This window comes from Kogia breviceps, chromosome 10 (assembly GCF_026419965.1).
Source record: "Kogia breviceps isolate mKogBre1 chromosome 10, mKogBre1 haplotype 1, whole genome shotgun sequence".
NCBI classification, from domain to species: Eukaryota; Metazoa; Chordata; class Mammalia; order Artiodactyla; family Physeteridae; genus Kogia; species Kogia breviceps.
The window spans coordinates 2,401,488-2,415,081 of NC_081319.1; the positions used below are offsets into that span (position 1 = coordinate 2,401,488).

Sequence of the window (13,594 nt, forward strand, 5' to 3'; positions counted from 1 at the left end):
AAATACATCTTCTTTCCACCCCAAGTTTATGAGGATACTACCCTGTGTTTTCTTCTAGCAAAGGTATGATTTTAGCCTTAATGGTTAGGTCTATGATTCCTCTAGAATTAATTGCGTTTTCCTAACCATAAAAATGGTATATTTCTTTATTTAGATTTTCTTTAATTTCTCTCTGCAGTGTTTTGTAGTTTTCAGTGTACAGGTCTTAAACATCTTTCATTTCTTCCTAAGCATTTTGTTTTGATGCTGTTGTAGGTGATATTTTAAAATTTTCAGTTTTAGAATTTTCATTGCTAGTAAAGAGAATTACAGTAGTTTTGACCTTGATGATATACTTTTATTTTTTAAAAACCGAACAAATAGATTTATTTTATGTACCTGATCATTCTGATACCTGTGCCTTTGTACATCTGGTTTTGCTAGTGGAACCCTTGTCCCTTAGGAGTTTTGTGGTTTTTACTACGATCCCATGTTTGATGGAACTTTCTCTGTGGGAATTCTTCGAGGCCTAGGTTGGAAGTGGATTTCTCCAGAAGGTTTTCTTAATTATTTCTGCCAGGTACCTGGGAGCCCTACCAACCCAGGATTGTTTTAAAAGAAAATTTCAGCATCAATGGCAAAAGAAATAGTAAAATAAATAGTACCCTTGGAGTGTGCATTCAGACCACACACTTGTGTAACGGTGAGCTCCTGAGGAGAAAGCTGTAGCACGCACAAGGTTCCCCGTTTCTGGCCCGACACAGCCCCCCCCCCCCCCCTCCAGCTCAGCCTGCGAGGCCTCTTAACCCCAGACCCACGTTCTGCTGGGTCACTTCATATGCTAGAGGTGAGCCATGCCGGCCCTCCAGATGCGTGTCTGGGAAGCACGGATTCTCTGTTCTAAAAGCCCCTCGTCTCCGCACTTTCCGTGCCCGGCCGTGGGACGGGAGGAGGGCACGGGGCCTGTCCTCATGGCGCTGGCCGTCGGGGGGAAGCAGCGGCTTCAGCGGCCAGCCGAGCGCTGTACGCGTGGCTCGCGGGCCTCGCGGTGGCCTTGCTGGGTGGGCTCTGTCCTCGGGGTTTGCGAATGAGGAACCACGGGCCGCAGGGGCTGCAGGGCCTGCCGGGGGTGAGCCTGGGGCCGGGATTTGAGCCGCGGGGTGGGGGCCCGGGGCCCCCTGGAGGGGAGGGGGGCCGGCAGGGGGTGCCCGCGGCTGCACCCGTGACCGCCGCCCCCGCTCTCTCGCAGCGGCTGTGCACCCCCGTGTACTGCACGTACCAGTTCCACCGGACCCCGGTGCACAGGACTGAGGGCCGGCCCCACGGGCCCCACGTCTACTTCCGGGACGTCAACGTCATCTTCCTTGGGGCCATGCACCCCAGCGACCTGAGGGAATACCTGGAGGGCCCCCCCATGGTGGTGGAAGTTCACGACCGGGACCGCAAGTCAGAGGGCTGCTCCCGCAAGCCCGCCCTGTTTGGGGAGGACCCGCTCGATGCGTACCTCAACCTCCAGACGCTGATTTCCCCGAAGGAGACGGAGAGCAGCCCCTTTGAAACCCGGGATAAGACGTGGCACCCTTACGGGGTTGCCCAGGTCAGCTTCGCCGACCTCCTCCTTGGCCACAAGTTCTTGAACCTGGGCGTCCCCGTCCACAGCTGTGAGCCTCAGGCCACGCGCCCCAGCCACGACAGCAGGAGCAGGAAGGCGGTGGGCTTCCGGGCGCCCGGAGAGGGCCCGCGGCGCGGCCCGGAGCCGATGCCCGCCGGCGAGTACCTGGAGGCCGGCTGCCGGCTGAAGCTGCGGGTGGGCGTGGCGGGGCCGCTGAGCGCCGCCGAGACCGAGGCCCCGCACGCCGGCCCCGCCGCCCCCCGGCTTGGCCGCGTCATCTTCGCGTTCACCTCCAGCGAGCTCTCACTGCTGCGCGGCCTCCTGCAGGACGTCGCCGTGATCAACGCCGGCGCCCTGGGCCCGCAGCCCCGCCCCGGGGACGGCAGCCAGCCGAGCCCGACCGCCTGGAGGATGCGGGCGGAGATCCAGGAGCGGCCACACCTGGACGTGCTCACCGGCTTCCACCTGCTGGACGGGCGGGGCCACCTCCTCGTCCTGGAGGGCTTGGCCGACGGGGGCCTGAGGCGGCTGTGGGAGAGCCACCAGAGCCGGTAGGTAGCTCGCGCCGCCTTTCCGGGTGGGGAGGGGTGGCCGAGCTCGGGTTCCGTGTCTCCGACTGTCGAGGGAGCTATTGACTCGGTGCGTGTTGGGGTTTCTATAAGGCGCCTCGCGGAGCTCAGCAGCTGGGAGGACCGCTTGCCTTTGGGTGAAGCGAAGACTTCAGGGGTACGTGGAAGGGAGGCTGGTTCCGGAAACTGGGTCCCGCCTCCAGACTCCTGAGGCGCCCCCGGCCGGCAGGGGGCAGAGTGTTCTGCACGGCCCGAGGGGGACACCACAGGGGCGCAGACGTCGGCTCGTCCCCAGGGAGTCCGGGCGGATTACCGTGAGGCTGGAGGGCTGCTTACGCTGCAGAAGTCCCCTTCCCTGGAGGCCCAGGCACCCCCGGTGGCCGCCCCCTGGAGACGGTGCAGAGGCGACGGAAGTGTCCGCTTCTGGGCTGCAGCAGGTGGCCCCTCGTGGTCCTTCCGTTCTTTAGCTTTGGTGACGGGATAACTCTCTTTTTTCTTGCATGATATGCAGCTATCCTAGTTTGGATCAATGGCGCCTTCCTTCTCTAGTCTGGAGGCCCCCCCTATCTGTTCTCAGAGCTCAGATGCCCCAGGACTCAGATGCTGACAACAGCAGGAAGTCCAGATGTTGACTCTGTCCTCCCAGGAGGGGGCCTGTCTTGATGTGCTGATGGCCAAGAGCATGGGGGCAGGGGAGGCGGGGAGGCTGCCTCGTGGCTGGTTATCCTCCCAGGAGAACTGAAAGCGTGCATACACACGAAAACGTGCACATGGATGTTCACAGCACCATTATTTATAATAATCAGAAAGCGAAACAACTCAAATGTCCATCGGCTGATGAACAGAACATCCATACCATGGAATAACATTCAGCCGTCAAAAAGGAATGAAGTATTGATACAGATGCTTCAACACGGATGAACCTCAAAAACATTACACTAGGGGACTTCCCTGGTGGTGCAGCGGGTAAGACTCGCGCTTCCAACGCAGGGGGCCCGGGTTTGATCCGTGGTCCTGGAACTAGATCCCTCATGCATGCCACAGCTAAGAGTTCGCCTGCCACAGCTAAGGAGCCGGTGAGCTGCAACTAAGGAGCCCGCCTGCTGCAGCTGAGACCTGACTCAACCAAAACAAACAAAAACTCATTATGCTAAGTGACCTGGAGGGCATTGCCCTAAGTGAAATAAGTCAGACAGAGAAAGACAAACACTGTACGTTACCGCCTACACGTGGAATATAAAAAATAAACTAGTGACTACAACAAAAAAGAAACAGACTCACAGAGAGGACAAACTAGTGGTGACTAGTGGGGAGGGGGGGGGGCAAGATAGGGGTAGGGGAGGAAGAGGTACAGACTTGCATGTAAAATAAATAAGCTACAAAGATCTATCGTACAGCACAGTACAATATTTTGTAGTAACTATAAATGGAGCATAATCTATAAAAATTTTGAATCACTGTTGTACACCTAAAACTAATATTGTAATCAACTATGCCTCAATTAAAAATTATGCTAAGAGGGACTTCCCTGGTGGCACAGTGGTTAAGAATCCGCCTGTCAGTGCAGGGGACGCGGGTTGAATCCCTGGTCCAGGAAGATCCCACGTGCCGCAGAGCAGCTTAGCCCGTGCGCCACAACTACTGAAGCCCGCGCGCCTAGAGCCTGTGCTCTGCAATGAGAAGCCACCACAGCGAGAAGCCCGCGCACCGCGACGAAGAGTAGCCCCCGCTCGCTGCAACTAGAGAGAGCCCGCGTGCAGGAACAGAGACCCAACGCAGCCAAAAATAAATACAATAAATAAATTTAAATATTATGCTAATAAAAGGAGCCAGACATAAAAAGCTACCTGTTATATGATTCCACTCATATGAAATGTCTAGAATAGTCAAGTCCATAGAGATAGATCAGTGGTTTCCAGGGTCTGAGAGGAGGGGTGCAGGAGAAGTGGGGAGTGATGAAAATGTTCTAGGATTAGACAGTGTTTGTGGTTGCACAACATTGGGAGTATACTAAAACTGCTGAATTGTACACTTATTTGGGGGGGGGTATACTATTTTATTCGAATTTAAATTTCACCATCAAATACTGAACTTAAGTATATGCTGGCCCTGTGTTTAGATTTTTGAAATAAAGGTGGAGAGACAGCTTTCAGGGTGCAATGTATTAAACACTGTACAATGTATTAAACAGTTAGAGAAAATCTAGGGGGGGTGCTATAACTCTATATACCTTTGTACATTGAGTGGCATTCAGGATAAGGGACAAGTCCAGCACCTGGAGGAAAAGCCCATTGAGGACTGAACAGAGGCCCTCGGCTGCTGTCAGAATCTCCCCTTGACGTTCAACAAACCAAGGAGTCTGTCCGTGTACAGAAACCACCGAATCCGGGGCAAACAGCAACAGGATAAATGTTAAGGAATTGGCTCTTGCCAGCTAGGACTCCGGGGGCCAGTCTGAAGCACACGGGGCTGGCTAGAGCTGGGGCGCGGTGCAGCTCAAGTCTGGGATCTGTAGGTCAGAGCAACAATCGATTCTAGAGACAGAATGGTGAGTGCATTCTGCAGAAGCCCCCAGGGTTTGCCGACAAGCTCCCAGGACGCTCTCCCCGAATGGCAGGAATCGTACTTCAAAAGAGTGAACTTCATGGTGTGTAGGAAGGAACTTGGCCTTGCCCAAGAGACGTCTGGCTTTTGCCCTTGGCTTCTGGGAGGTGATCTGTGTCATGCCTGATAGGAGTGTCTTTGGTTAGGTTGGGGGCTGACCACACTGGATCTTAGGCTGAAGCGTCACCAGAGAGTCACAGGATGGAGCTTGGTGGGGCCGGAAGGACCGACAGCGTGACTTCGGGCAGGGGCTTTGGGTCATGCCGTGTCATGGGCACGTTTTTTGTGTGGATGCGTGCTTTCAGTTCTCCTGGGCAGATAGCCAGCCCCGGGGTAGCCTCCTGCTGCCTGCCACCCCCTGCCGTGCCCCTGGCCATTGGCGCATCAAGACACGCCCCCTCCTGACACGGAGACTGGGATTGCTGTGCGGGCCATCAATCAATCAGTCAATCAGCCAATCATTAACGGAGCCTCAATGAAAACTCCGGGCACCAAGGCTAGGGGGAGCCACTCTGTGCGGTGATTCTTTCATCATCTTAAAACTATCTTTTCCAAAGAAAAAGTTTTGAATTGTGATAGAGTCCAATTTATTGATTATTTTTGCTTTTATACACTATGCTTTTGGAGAACATGTTTAAGAATTCTTCACAAAGCCTTAGGTCTTGAGTATTTTTTCTCTGTTTTCTTCTAAAAGATTCATGGTTTTATGGTTTCCTTTTAAGTTTATGATTCGTTTTGAGTTACTTTTTGGATAAAGTGCAAGGTTTAGATTGAGTTCCTCCCTTTTTTAAAAAAAGTGAGGTATACTTCGCCTGTAACAGTATGTTAGCTTTGGGTATACAACTTCATGATTCGATATTTGTATATGTTGGGAAATGATCACCACAGTAAGTCTAGTTAACATCCATCAGTTTACAAGTGACAGAGTTTTTTGTAAAACATGAGAATGTCTGTAAGCATGAGAATGTTTAACGCCTACTCTCTTAGTAACTTTCAGATATGCAATACAGTAGCACGAACTATAGGCACAGTGCCGTACGTAACGAAATGTCTGAGCTAAATGTGTAACCTCTTGACCCCCCCTTCATCCATTTTGCTCACTGCACACACCCCGCCTCTGGGTGGGCGGCCAGCAGGTTGTTCTCTGTACCTGTGAGCTTGGGTTTTTACTGTTTTGCTTCTGTTGTTTTAGATTCCACGTGTAAGTCAGATCATCTGGTATTTGTCTTTCTCTGGCTTATTTCACTCACTGTGATGCCCTGGGGACGCACCCACGTTGCCCCTACTGTCAAGATTCTCTGTTTCTATGATGGAATAATGTTTCATTGCGTAAATGAACACATTTTCTTTCTTTTTTTCTTTTTATTAATCCATCAGCAGACACTTAGGTTGTTTCTGTATCTTGGCCATTGTAAAATAATGCTGCATTCAACACGGTGATGCAGATATCTGTTTGAATTAGTGTTTTTGTTTCCTTAGGATGAATACCCAGAAGTGGAACTGCTGGATCATATGGCAGTTCTTTTTTTTTTTTTTTTTTTTTTCGGTATGCGGGCCTCTCACTGTTGTGGCCTCTCCCGTTGCGGAGCACAGGCTCCGGACGCACAGGCCCAGCGGCCATGGCTCACGGGCTTAGTTGCTCCGCGGCATGTGGGATCTTCCCGGACCAGGGCACGAACCCGTGTCTCCTGCATCGGCAGGCGGACTCTCAACCACTGCGCCACCAGGGAAGCCCGGCAGTTCTTTTTTTTTAACTTTTTGGGGAACCTCCAAAGTGTTTTCCATAGTAGCTGGACCAGCTTATTAATACGTCCTTACCAACAGTGCTTGAGGCTTTCCTGTCCTCCACATCCTCACCAAAATGATCATTTCCTGTCATTTTTATCATAGCCATTCTCAACAGGTATGAGGTAGTATTTCACTTTTGTTTCCATTTGCATTTCCCTGATGATGAGTGATGTTGAGCATCTTTTCCTGTACCTGTTGCCCATCTGTCTGTCATCTTTGGTAAAATGTCTGTTCAGATCTTCTGCCCATTTATTTTTCCTTTTCTGTGATTTTATTGACTTTAAAATTATTTTTTTATTGAAGTATAGTTGATTTACAATGTTGTGTTAATTTCTGCTGTACAGCAAAGTGATTCAGTTTTATATATATATATATATATATATATATACACACACTTTTTTTAGCACCTTCATTTCTTTCCCTTTTTTTTTTTTTATTCGGTACGCGGGCCTCTCACTGTTGTGGCCTCTCCCGTTGCGGAGCACAGGCTCTGGACGCGCAGGCTCAGCGGCCATGGCTCACGGGCCCAGCTGCTCCATGGCATTTGGGATCTTCCCAGACTGGGGCACAAACCCATGTCCCTTGCATCGGCAGGCGGACTCTCAACCACTGCGCCACCAGGGAAGCCCCCTTATTTTAAATTTTATTTATTTATTTTTGGCTGTGTTGGGTCTTCGTTGCTGTGCGCGGGTTCTCATCGCGGCGACTCCTCTTGTGGAGCACAGGCTCTAGGCACGCAGGCTTCAGTAGGTGTGGCATGAGGGCTCAGTAGTTGTGGCCTAGAGTGCAGGCTCAGTAGTTGTGGCGCATGGGCTTAGTTGCTCTGCGGCATGTGGGATCTTCCCAGACCAGGGCTCGAACCATGTCCCCTGCATTGGCAGGCAGAGTCTTAACCACTGCAGCACCAGGGAAGTCCCCACACATTCTTATTTTTATATTCTTTTCCATTACGGTTTATCATAGGATACTGAATATAGTTCCCTGTGCTATACAGTAGAACCTTGTTGTTTATCTATTCTATATATAATAGCTTACACCTGCTAACCTCAACCTCCCACTCATCCCTCTCCCATCCCCCTCTCCCTTGGCAACCACAAGTCTGTTTTTTATGTCCATGAGTCTGTTTGTTTCGTAGATAAGTTCATTTGTGTTATATTTTAGATTCCACGTATAAGTGATATCATATGGTATTTGTCTATTTCTTTGTTTTAAAAAAATTTATCTATTTGGCCATGCCAGGTCTTAGTTGTGGCATGTGGGATCTTTTAGTTGTGGCATGTGGGATCTTTAGTTGCGGCATGTGTGATCTAGTTCCTGACCAGGGATCGAACCTGGGTCCCCTCCATTGGCAGCACACAGTCTTAGCCACTGGACCACCAGGAAAGTCTCTCTCTTTCTCTTTCTGACTTATTTCACTTTTTATGATAATCTCTACATCCATCCATGTTGCTGCAAATGGCATTATTTCGTTTTTTTAATGGCTGAATAGTATCCCATTGTATATATGTACCATATCTTCTTTGTCTATTCATCTGTTGATAGACATTTAGGTTGTTTCCATGTATTGGGTATTGTGAATAGTGCTGCTGTGAACATAGGGGTGCATGTATATTTTTGGATTATAGTTTTGTCTGAATATATGCCCAGGAGTGGGATTGCTGGATCATCTGGTAGCTCTGTTTTTAGTTTTCTGAGGAACCTTCATACTCTTTTCCATAGTGGCTGTACCAGCTTACATTCCTACCAACAGTGCAAGCGGGTTCCCTTTTCTCCACACCCTCTCCAGCATTTATTATTTGTAGACATTTTTTTTTTTTTTTTTTTTTTTTTTTTTTTTTTTTTGCGGTACGCGGGCCTCTCACTGCCGTGGCCTCTCCCGTTGCGGAGCACAGGCTCTGGACGCGCAGGCTCAGCGGCCATGGCTCACGGGCCCAGCTGCTCTGCAGCACGTGGGATCTTCCTGGACTGGGGCACGAGCCCGTGTCCCCTGCATCGGCAGGCAGACTCTCACCCACTGTGCCACCAGGGAAGCCCTAGACTTTTTAATGATGGCCATTCTGACTGGCGTGAGATGGTACCTCACTGCAGTTTTGATTTGCATTTCTCTAATAATTAGCGATGCTAAGCATCTTTTCATGCACCTGTTGGCCATCTGTATGTCTTTTTTGGAGAAATGTCTCTTTAGGTCTTCTGCCCATTTTTTGATTGGGTTGTTTGGTTTGTTGTTGTTGAGTTGTATGAGCTGTTTGTATATGTTGGAAATTAAGCCCTGTCAGTCACATCGTTTGCAAATATTTTCTCCCATTCTATAGGTTTTTCTTTCATTTTGTTTATGGTTTCCTTTTCTCTGCAGAAGCGTGTAAGTTTGATTAGGTCCCATCTGTTTATTTTTGTTTTTATTTCTTTTGCCTTGGGAGATTGACCTAAGAAAACATTGGTACAATTTATGTCAGAGAATGTTTTGCTTATGATCTCTTCTAGGAGTTTTATGGTGTCATGTCTTATGTTTAAGGTTTTTTTTTTTTTTTTTGCGGTACGTGGGCCTTTCACTGTTGTGGCCTCTCCCTTTGCGGAGCACAGGCTCCGGACGCGCAGGCTCAGCGGCCATGGCTCATGGGCCCAGCCGCTCCACGGCATGTGGGATCCTCCCAGACCGGGGCATGAACCCGCGTCCCCTGCATCGGCAGGCGGATTCCCAACCACTGCGCCACCAGGGAAGCCCTATGTTTAAGTTTTTAAGCCACTTTGAGTTTATTTTTGTGTATGGTGAGAGGGTGTGTTCTAACTTCATTGATTTACATGCAGCCGTCCAGCTTTCCCAATACCACTTGCTGAAGAGACTGTCTTTTTCCCATTGTATATTCTATTTTTTTTTTTTAAATATATTTATTTATTTATTTATCTTTGGCTGCATTGGGTCTTCTTTGCTGAGCGTGGGCTTTCTCTAGTTGCCGTGAGCGGGGGGCTTCTTTGTTGCGGTGCGTGGGCTTCTCATTTTGGTGGCTTCTCTTGTTGTAGAGCATGGGCTATAGGTATGCAGGCTTCAGTATTTGTGGCTCACGGGCTATAAAGCATAGGCTCAGTAGTTGTGGTGCATGGGCTTAGTTGCTCCGTGGCATGTGGGATCTTCCCAGACCAGGGCTCAAACCCATGTCCCCTGCATCGGCAGGTGGGTTCTTAACCACTGCACCACCAGGGAAGTCCCTCCTGTTGTATATTCTCACCTCCTTTGTTTAAGATTAATTGACCATAGGTGTGTGGGTTTATTTCTGGGCTGTCTGTTCTGTTCCATTTATCCATATGTCTGTTTTTGTGCCCGTACCATGTTGTTTTGATTACTGTAGCTTTGTAGTATTGTGTGAAGTCTGGGAGAGTTATGCCTCCTGCTTTTTTTATTTTCATTTTTCCCTCAGGATTGCTCTGGCAATTCTGGGTCTTCTATGGGTCCATATAAATTTTTGGATTATTCTACTTCTGTGAAAAATGTCATGGGTAATTTGATAGGGGTCACATTAAACCTGTAGATTGCTTTGGGTAGTATGGTCATTGTAATAATATTATTCAAATGCAAGAGCATGGGGTATCTTTCCATTTCTTTGAATCCTCGTCACTTACCTTTATTAATGTTTTATAGTTCTCAGCATATAAGTCTTTCACCTCCTTTGTGAGGTTGATTCCTATGTGTTTTATTTTTTGGGTTACTATTTTATTTAATTTAATTAATTTATTTATTTAGTTGTTGACCATAGGTGTGTGGGTTTATCTCTGGGCTTTCTATCCTGTTCCATTGATGTATGTTTCTCTTTTTGTGCCAGTACCATATTGTCTTGATTACTGTAGCTTTGTAGTATAGCCTGAAGTCAGGGAGTCTGATTCCTGCAACTGCATTTTTTTCCCTCAAGACTGCTTTGGCTATTCGGGGTCTTTTGTGTCACCATACAAATTTTAAGATGATTTGTTCTAGTTCCATAAAAAATACCGTTGGTAATTTGATAGGGATTGCATTGAATCTGTAGATTGCTTTGGGTAGTATAGTCATTTTCACAATATTGATTCTTCCAATCCAAGAACATGGTATATCTCTCCATCTGTTGGTATCATCTTTAATTTCTTTCATCAGTGTCTTAAAGTTTTCTGCATACAGGTCTTTTGTTTCCCTAGGTAGGTTTATTCCTAGGTATTTTATTCTTTTTGTTGCAGTGGTAAATGGGACTGTTTCCATAATTTCTCTTTCAGATTTTTCATCATTAGTGTATAGGAATGCAAGAGATTTCTGTGCATTAATTTTGTATCCTGCAACTTTACCAAATTCATTGATTAGCTGTAGTAGTTTTCTGGTGGCATTTTTAGGATTCTCTATGTATAGTATCATGTCATCTGCAAACAGTGACCGTTTTACTTCTTCTTTTCCAATTTGTATTCCTTTTATTTCTTTTTCTTCTCTGATTGATTGCCATGGCTAGGACTTCCAAAACTATGTTGAATAATAGTGGTGAGAGTGGACATCCTTGTCTCCTTCCTGATCTTAGAGGAAATGATTTCAGTTTTTCACCATTGAGAATGATGTTTGCTGTGGGTTTGTCATATATGGCCTTTACTATGTTGAGGTAGGCTCCTTCTATGCCCACTTTCTGGAGAGTTTTTTTTATCATAAATGGGTGTTGAAATTTGTCAAAAGCTTTTTCTGCATCTATGGAGATGATCATATGGTTTTTAGTCTTCAGTTTGTTAATATGGTGTATCAGATTGATTGATTTGTGTGTATTGAAGAATCCTTGCATCCCTGAGATAAATCCCACTTGATTGTGGTGTATGATCCTTTTAATGTGTTATTGGATTCTGTTTGCTAGTATTTTGTTGAGGATTTTTGCATCTATATTCATCAGTGATATTGGTCTGTAATTTTGCTTTTTTGTAGTATCTTTCTTTGGTTTTGGTATCATGGTGATGGTGGCCTCATAGAATGAGATTGGGAGTGTTCCTTCCTCTGCAGTTTTTGGAAGAGTTTGAGAAGGATGGGTGTTAGCTCTTCTCTAAATGTTTGATAGAATTCACCTGTGAAGCCATCTGGTCCTGGACTTTTGTTTATTGGAAGATTTTTAATCACAGTTTCAATTTCATTACTTTTGATTGGTCTGTTCATATTTTCTGTTTCTTCCTGGTTCAGTCTTGGAAGGTTATACCTTTCTAAGAATTTGTCCATTTCTTCCAGGTTGTCCATTTTATTGGCATAGAGTTGCTTGTAGTAGTCTCTCAGGATGCTTTGTGTTTCTCCAGTGTCTGTTGTAACTTCTCCTTTTCATTTCTAATTTTATTGATTTGAGTCCTCTCCCTCTTTTTCCTGATGAGTCTGGCTAATGGTTTATCAATTTTGTTTTATCTTCTCAAAGAACCAGCTTTTAGTTTTATTGATCTTTGCAATTGTTTTCTTTGTTTCTATTTCATTTATTTCTGTTCTGGTCTTTATGATTTCTTTCCTTCTGCTAACTTTTGGTTTTGTTTGTTCTTGTTTCTCTGGTTCCTTTAGGTGTAAGGTTAGATTGTTTACTTGAGATTTTTCTTGTTTCCTGAGGTCGGCTTGTATAGCTATAAACTTCCCTCTTAGAACTGCTTTTGCTGCATCCCATAGGTGTTGGATCATCGTGTTTTGTCTTTTGTCTCTAGGTATTTTTTGATTTCCTCTTTGATTTCCTCAGTGATCTCTTGGTTACTTAGTAACGTATTGTTTAGCCTCCATGTGTTTGTGTGTTTTACATTTTTTTCCATGTAACTCATTTCTAATCTCATAGCACTGTGGTCTGAAAAGATGCTTGATATGATTTCAGTTTTCTTAAATTTACTGAGGCTGGATTTGTGACCCAAGATGTGATCTATCCTGGAGAATGTTCCATGCACACTTGAGAAGAAAGTGTAATCTGCTGATTTTGGATGGAATGTCCTATAAATATCAATTAAATCTATCTGGTCTCTTGTGTCATTTAAAGCTTCTGTTTCCTTATTTATTTTCATTTTGGATGATCTGTCCAATGGTGTAAGTGAGGTGTTAAAATCCCCAACTATTATTGTGTTACTGTCAATTTCCTCTTTTATAGCTGTTAGCAGTTGCCTTATGTATTGAGGTGCTCTTATGTTGGGCGCATATATATTTATAATTGTTATATCTTCTTTTTGGATTGATCCCTTGATCCTTACATAGTGTCCTTCCTTGTCTCTTGTAACATTCTTTATTTTAAAGTCTATTTTTCTGATATGAATATAGCTACTCCAGCTGTCTTTTGATTTCCCTTTCCATGGAATACCTTTTTCCATCCCCTCACTTTCAGTCTGTATGTGTCCCTAGGTCTGAAGTGGGTCTCTTGTAGACAGTATATATATATGGGTCTTGTTTTTGTATCCATTCAGTGAGCCTGTGTCTTTTGGTTGGAGCATTTAATCCATTCACGTTTAAGGTAATTATCAATATGTATGTTCCCATTACCATTTTCTTGATTGTTATGGGTTTGTTTTCATAGGTCCTTTTCTTCTCTTGGGTTTCCCACTTAGAGAAGTTCCTTTAGCATTTGTTGTAAAGCTGGTTTGGTGGTGCTGAATTCTCTGAGCTTTTGCTTGTCTGTAAAGGTTTTGATTTTTCCCTCGAATCTGAATGAGATCTTTGCTGGGTCGAGTAATCTTGGTTGTAGGTTCTTCCCTTTCATCACTCTAAGTATATCATGCCACTCCCTTCTGGCTTCTAGAGTTTCTGCTGAGAAATCAGTTGTTAACCTTATGGGAGTTCCCTTGTATGTTATTTTTCGTTTTTCCCTTGCTGCTTTCAATAATTTTTCTTTGTCTTTAATTTTTGCCAGTTTGATTACTGTGTGTCTCAGCATGTTTCTCCTTGCATTTCTCCTGTATGGGACCCTCTGTGCTTCCTGGACTTGGGTGACTATTTCCTTTCCCATGTTAGGGAAGTTTTCGACTATAATCTCTTCAAATATTTTCTCTGGTCCTTTCTCTCTCTCTTCTCCTTCTGGGACCCCTATAATGCGAATGTTGGTGCATT

At 45.9% G+C, this 13,594-nt stretch overlaps 1 protein-coding gene across 1 annotated transcript in view; it reads left to right on the forward strand.

Moving 5' to 3' along the window:
* CFAP92 (cilia and flagella associated protein 92 (putative)) overlaps positions 1-13,594 on the forward strand; it is a 72,294-nt gene that overhangs the window by 38,300 nt on the left and 20,400 nt on the right. The window contains exon 10 of the mRNA XM_067043089.1: positions 1,229-2,142. Within this exon, the coding sequence (XP_066899190.1) occupies positions 1,229-2,142 (914 nt within the window). The remainder of the gene's footprint in view (positions 1-1,228; positions 2,143-13,594) is intronic.